Source organism: Epargyreus clarus, unplaced genomic scaffold (genome assembly GCF_041222505.1).
Source record: "Epargyreus clarus isolate Ecla_fem2 unplaced genomic scaffold, WU_Ecla_fem_2.2 ptg000015l, whole genome shotgun sequence".
In the NCBI taxonomy this organism is placed as follows: Eukaryota; Metazoa; Arthropoda; class Insecta; order Lepidoptera; family Hesperiidae; genus Epargyreus; species Epargyreus clarus.
The window spans coordinates 17,192,592-17,200,000 of record NW_027332223.1 but is presented as its reverse complement, the minus strand read 5'-3'; the positions used below and the strand labels follow the sequence as shown (position 1 = coordinate 17,200,000).

Below are 7,409 nucleotides of genomic sequence, written 5' to 3'. Positions count from 1 at the left end.
CAAGTGATTGAACCCACAATAACTTACGCAGCGGGTATTTGGGGATCTGCTGTTAAGTTTGAGACTGTCAAGAATCAACTTAGATCGCTCCAAAGAGGTTTCGCGTTAAAAATTATTAGATCATTTCGTACAGTTTCAGCCACAGCAGCCATTGCTCTGGCACAACTCACCCCGCTCCATCTAAAAGTCAGCGAGGTAGAGGCGATGGAATTGGCTAAAGCCGTAGGTACCACGCCGCTACTACCTGAGGACATCAGCTTGGAGCGTCCAGTCAAAAGCTGTGACCTCCTACACCCTGCTGATAGAAAACGCGTTGATTTCACCTGTGCCACCACTCAAGAGGAAATTAATAATCATTGCCCGCCGGGATGTACACCCATTTATACGGACGGCAGCAAAAATAGTGATGACCAAGTTGGTGCCGCCTTCGTAGCGTATAAAACGGGAGGCAATAAAGTCATCAGGAAGTTCAAACTTCATAAAACCTGCTCTGTGTACCAGGCTGAACTTTTGGCTATTCAGAACGCTTGTAACTGGGCTCTCGATAGTGAAATTATAGACGTGGCTATTCTCACTGATTCACTATCGAGCCTCCAAGAGATCGCAAATAGAGATAGCACCAATTATGCTGTAGCGTCCATCCACGAATTTATTAAAAAAATCAACGACAGGCACGGCAATGTAAAATTCATCTGGGTCAAATCACATATAGGTCTAGAAGGAAATGAGGAAGCTGATGAAGCTGCCAAGGCAGCTGCTGCAGCGCACAAACCCTTTGATTTTACTAAGTTCCCTATCAGCTTCCTAAGATACAAAATTAAATCCTTACATAAAGAGACTTCAGAGGCAATATTTAACTCAACTACTCAGGGCGAACACACAAGGAAGATATGCCACAATTTAAAAACAATCCACAAAATTTTCGAAACCACTAAACCTTCATTTGAGCTGACCCAAATTTTGACGGGGCACGGGTACGATCTGGCCTATTTACACAGGTTTAAGATTAAAAGTACAGACCTCTGCCCTTGTGACTCTATCACCTCACAGACAATCCAGCACCTGTTAGAAGATTGCCCCAAATATCACACCTCACGCTACAACCACATATTTACATGCAACATAGAGAACATTAATAATCCATACGATCTATCCGAAATAGCAGGCAACGAGAGATGTATAAAATCTTTCGAAAATCATGCTAAACAAATAATTAAAACGCTCAAAGAATTTAACAAAGATGTTATATGAAGCATCACTAATTATATTTTATTTTCATATTTATTCTATTTTATATTTATATTAAAAAAAAAAAAAAAAAAAAAAAAAAAAAAAAAAAAAAAAAAAAAAAAAAAAAATTGTTCTTACGTTTAAATCACCAAAAATTCGCGCTGATCTGAAATTAAGTAATTAATAATTATAAATATGTCATTATCTGTATTGAACAATCTAAGATTTAAAACAAATTCTCACTTTAAAAACTATATAAATAATATGAGTAAATCAAAAAAGCACTGCTGTCGCCCGTATCCTTTAGCGAGGACACAGAGCTTATAAATAGATTAGTTTAAAAAAAAAAAAAAAAAAAAAAAAAAACCTAACCTAACCTAACCTAACCTAACCTAACCTAACCTAACCTAACCTAACCTAACCTAACCTAACCTAACCTAACCTAACCTAACCTAACCTAACCTAACCTAACCTAACCTAACCTAACCTAACCTAACCTAACCTAACCTAACCTAACCTAACCTAACCTAACCTAACCTAACCTAACCTAACCTAACCTAACCTAACCTAACCTAACCTAACCTAACCTAACCTAACCTAACCTAACCTAACCTAACCTAACCTAACCTAACCTAACCTAACCTAACCTAACCTAACCTAACCTAACCTAACCTAACCTAACCTAACCTAACCTAACCTAACCATTCCAACTCAATCTTTGAACCCAAGCAACTCTGCCGTTTGTGGTCCAATTGTTTTGATTTTGATACCCACGTTTCTGTCTCGTCGAGACCTTTCAGGCGACACCAATTTTGTTCGTTTCCGATAATTTTAATTTTAAATTTTTAATAAACTTCAATTTTTCACTTTTTGGAGTACCACACTTCTAGTTTTCTGTCGATTTCTCCGCCGCCCCTGAACCGATCGCCTTCATTCTTCTTTTCCCGCAAACTTGACTTCATCCCCTACCCGTCGACACCTCTTTCACCCCTCTCCGCCGCGCCGTTCTTCGGCAATTCCGCTTCCAAAGTTGGAAAATCTGAAAAATTTTCCCGCCCATCCACCCTCAATTCGTTCACTAAGGTGGACCGGTCGATTTTGACATCCAATTTTTCATACATCGTTCGAACGAAATTTCATTTCCTACATCTTTTTACACATTTAGCTTGACCATTTCGTGTTGCAGTTCGAAATATATTAAATACAATCACTTTAACTTAAAACTAATACTTACAATATACTTTATATCTCTTTTTGTATACCTAATTTACTGCTTCAGATACATATACAGGTTTTAATATGGCACCAAGTAACAGTAAACCAGAGTTGCCCGTCACTTCCGAGGACATCACCAGTACTGCAGACTTCATGGAGGTCGTCAGGAAGTTGGCCCTCTGCATCTCCAGTGCTGTTAATGAGGCAAAAAGCGTCACTGCCGGCAATAAAAGACTAATTTGTGCTGCTGCCGAAGAGATCCGTCGAGCCACTAAAGTACTGGAGAACAGACTAGAGTCGGCACCTCCTGCCCCGCCTGCCCCTCCTTCCACCTCCGAGGGGTTTAGGAAGGAGATCGCTGCGTGTGTGCGGGAAGAGCTGCAGAAATTTACAAAACAGCAGCAGACACGCACGCAGCAATCTAATCAGAGTAGGCCTACTTACGCACAGGCCGCGGCTTCTGGCGGCAGACCCAGCGTGCACATCGATCGCTGCGCAGAGTTGCCGACTACGAAACCCGCCATAATTATAACACCCAAAACGGCAAAATCCAGACAAGAGGCCATCGTAGCCTGGAGGCGCAGCGTAAGTTTCAGGGATGCGGGGTACGCCCCCACACGCGTCCAGGCTGTTTCAAACAACAAGCTCAGGGTGGAATTCAACAGCAGAGAGGAGAGGGATAACACCCTGAGCCGCCTGAACGGTGCTGAGGAAGTATGCGCCGAACCCGCACGCGCCATTTTGCCTATGGCTATAGTGAAGGGCATCTCCAAGGACGTTTCTCCGGGGGATTTGGTTGAAGTAATTGTGGGGCAAAACAGGGAGATCAAGGACCTCATCAGGGGGGAAGGGGACCTGAGGGTGAGATTCATGCGCAAAAATAGAAACCCAGATCTGTATAATGCTGTCTTGGTCTGTCAACCGCAGGTGTGGCGCAGGCTAGTACAGATGGAGCGCGTATGCATAGACCACCAGCGTGTGCACGTAGAGGAGTTCTCCCCCTTCGTGCAGTGCTACAAATGCCTTGCTTTTGGGCACCTCCGATCCAAGTGCCCAGCTAACTTGGAATATTGTGCGCACTGTGCAGAGGCGTCCCATCAGATCGGCGAGTGCCCAAATAAAACAAACTCGAGCAGATGTCTCACCTGTATTAAACATAACGACCGTTTTAATACCTCCGAGAGCACCAACCACAGGGCTACATCAACTAGCTGTCCCCGTCTGAGAGCAATGATCTCTAAAATTAATAACCGCATCGATCATGGTTACTGATAGACCCATTTATATAATTCAGTGCAACACGGACAAGTCCAAAAACAGTTTCCACGAATTTTTAGTCACGTTTATGGCCGGACAGTCGCAGATCGCTCTGGTCTCTGAGCCTTATGTGGGTAGCTTAAATGAGGTGAGAAATGTTCCCGGTATTGATATATACCAGTTCCCGGGTGGCAGGCGGGTCAAGGCCTGCATACTCGTCAAACCCGGATGTGGTCCAGCTTTGGGACTTTCTCAATATTCCTCAGCCAACCTCTCGGTGGTACAAGTCACGGTGGGTCGACGGAAGATTTATATCGCATCGGTATATATAGAACCGGATCAAGATGCGCACAAGACCTTAGAGCAGCTTGATATCTTCCTGAAGGCCACTAGAGGATCACACCAAATTATAGGCGGAGATTTTAACGGGTGGCACCCGTTGTGGGGTGGAGCTAGGGCGAATCTCAGGGGCTCAGCCGTGGTCGAACTGGCGTATGCAAACGACCTTTACATCTGTAACTCGGGAACCACGCCCACATTCGAGACTATCACCCACGGAAGGGAACGATCCTCCATTATAGATCTCACGTTTGCATCCAGCCGAATCTTCGACTGGATTTCTGACTGGCGAGTGGACCTGAGTATTTGCCCATCATCACAACACAACGCGGTGTCTTTTACCCTAAACACAGAAGACCATAATACTGACAGACAGACGGAAAATAACACGACGTTCCTCTATAAAGCTGACAAAGCTAACTGGTCCACTTTCAAAGACACTCTTCACACCATCATGGCAACATCCGACGTCTTGGACAGAAATATCCAAAACACTGACATTGCACAACTGGAAGATACCATAAATGATGTAACCTCCATAATTCATCAGGCATGCAGGGCATCTATGCGAATCCGCGGTGGACACGGCGGCAAAAATAGACCACTTTGGTGGGACGACCGTCTAGAACATCTTAAAAGGCAAGCGGTGGGTATACACCACCAATTACATTATGCCAAAAAACACGGTCTCCCACTTAATGGACTTGTTGATGAGCAAATCAGCATCAAGGCCGCTTACGCGAGTGCGCTTCGCGCCGCTTCAACACGCAGTTTCCGCGAGTTCTGTGAGTTGCAGACGAAGGAGAACGTCTGGTCCCTCACAAACCGACTTTTGAAGAACTCTGCACCAAGGCGACCACCTGCCACACTGCAAGTCGGCGACAAGCACACGAGGGACGCAAAGGAAACCGCGGAGGCGATACTCCAGCATTTCTTCCCCAATGATTCTCCAGACACTGAACCAAGACATCACCAGTTAAGAGCGCTATCTGAGGAACCTCCCAGTCCTGAGAACGATCTTCCTTTTGATGAGGATGAAGTGCTGGAACATCTAAAGCACATGAACCCAAAGAAGGCACCGGGGCTGGACAACCTCACCTCTGATATCTGTTACCAATTCACGGCTGCTTATCCAGGGCTGGTGACAGATATCATGAATAGGTGCCTCGAACTGGAATACTTCCCTCGCCAGTGGGAAAATATCCTACACCAAGATAATTCCGAAACCAGGTAAAACCAATTACTCCAGCATAGACTCATTCCGTCCAATTGGTTTGATACCCGTCTTCGGCAAATTACTCGAAAAACTTATCACTAAGAGGATTATGCATTGGACTTCCAGCGGGGACAAATCGAGCAGCAGACAATATGGGTTCAGGGAGCAGACCGGCGCCGTGGAGGCTATCAGTGGGGCATTGAACATCGTGCAGAGCGCCAAGGCAGAGCGGAAACAGGTGTTGGCAATATCCTTGGATATTAGAGCGGCTTTTGACAACGCTTGGTGGCCCGCGCTTTTCCACCGATTAAGACAAATCGGATGCCCGAAAAACATCTACGGGCTTATCTCGAACTACGTTCGAGATAGGAAGGTCATTTTTGACCATGCTGGAATACGGGTATGCCGCAATATGACCAAGGGCTGCATTCAGGGCTCAGTGTGTGGACCGGTTCTCTGGAATACTATACTGGATGAGCTACTTGAGACACAATTACCAACTGGGTGTCACATCCAAGCATATGCCGATGATGTGCTACTGATAGTCTCTGCGGAAAGGGTGGAACAGCTCGAAACCCTTGCCACCGATGCGCTGAAGAGTGTAGTGGAGTGGGGAAGAAGCGTGAAGCTGGACTTCGGACCCGCCAAGACGCAGATGATTGCCTTCACCCCCGGATCCAAGGCCGCCAGAGTGGTGATGGACGGCCAACTCCTGAAGTTCAGCAGCGAAATCAAGCTCTTGGGCGTGATTCTGGATCAGAAGCTGCATTTCGGCCGTCACGTTCGTTACGTTCTCGGGAAGGCGATGAAAATTTTTGATAAACTCTGCATTTATACCCGACCAACCTGGGGCGCCCATCCCGAGAACGTAAGGACAATCTATCAGCGGGTAATCCAGCCCATAATCACCTACGCTGCTGGCATCTGGGGGCACGCTGTCAAGAAAAAGTGCATCCAAAAATCTCTTCTAAGCGTGCAGAGAGGTTTTGCGATCAAAGCGATCAGGGGGTTCCGCACCATCTCCACCACGGCTGCCATTGCTCTGGCCCAGTTCACACCTTTGGACCTCGCAATACATGAGGTACACGTCGTTGAGCAGACGAAGCTTACAGGCAAGACAGCATACCTGCCGCACGACGTGGACCTCGAGAAACCCACTCCTGTTGCTGAACTCCTGCACCCTGCAAATAGAGTGTCCATGAAAATTCTGGACACACAGGATAAACAAGACCCAGAAAATACCACAGGACCACCAATATGCTGTATTTTCACCGACGGCAGCAAGCAGGAGGACGGATCTGTCGGCGCCGCTTTTGTCAGCTACGTTCCTGAAAACATAAATACACGCATGAAAAACACCACCAAAAAGTACAAATTGCATAATAGCTGCAGTGTATTTCAAGCTGAGCTATTTGCAATTTTAAAAGCCTGCCAGTGGGCCACTAGCCATGACACCCAACACACGCATTTATACACACACATATACACCGACTCTCAGTCATCCGCACATGCCATACAAAACAGAAGCAACACACATCCTATAGTCACACAGATACACAAAATCATACACACACATCGCAACACACACACTATAGACATGTCATGGACTAGGGCCCACGTTGGAACCGAAGGCAACGAGGCGGCGGATGCAGCCGCGAACGGCGCCGCCCGTTTGCACAAGACACCCGATTACACTTGTTTCCCCATGTCCTTCGTGAAACAAAGAGTCCGCGCCGAAAGTCTGGAGGCTTGGCAGGAACGGTATGAAGGTTCCGAACAGGGCCGACACACCAAACTTCTTTTGCCCAAACTATCTGATATAAAGGAGCTTCACAAACACATCGATAGGTCATTCCATCTGACCCAAATTCTCACCGGGCACGGGTACCACAAGTCATACCTACACCGGTTCAAAATCCTCCCGGATGACTTGTGCCCGTGTGATGACTCTTCGCCTCAAACCATAGACCATCTGCTCCAATCTTGTGATATCTTTGCTGGCAGTAGATACGAGCACGAGGCGCTCTGCCGCCACTATGGAGTACAGCCATATACCATCCAAGACCTGCTGAAGAAAAAAGAGGCGATAGAGTCATTTGATAATTTTTGCAAAACAATTATAAACAATTTAAAGAAAATAAACACAAATTAG

General features: G+C 46.1%; 1 protein-coding gene across 1 annotated transcript; it reads left to right on the top strand.

Moving 5' to 3' along the window:
- Positions 1-5,366: 5,366 nt before the first annotated feature.
- Positions 5,367-7,409, top strand: LOC140747893 (uncharacterized). The gene has a single exon (XM_073080510.1). The coding sequence runs from the start codon at positions 5,367-5,369 to the stop codon at positions 7,407-7,409; it is 2,043 nt and encodes a 680-aa protein (XP_072936611.1).

What these genes read in the sequence shown, in the direction of transcription:
- LOC140747893 (XM_073080510.1), top strand. Translation starts at nt 5,367, where the DNA reads ATGCATTGGACTTCCAGCGGGGACAAATCGAGCAGCAGACAATATGGG.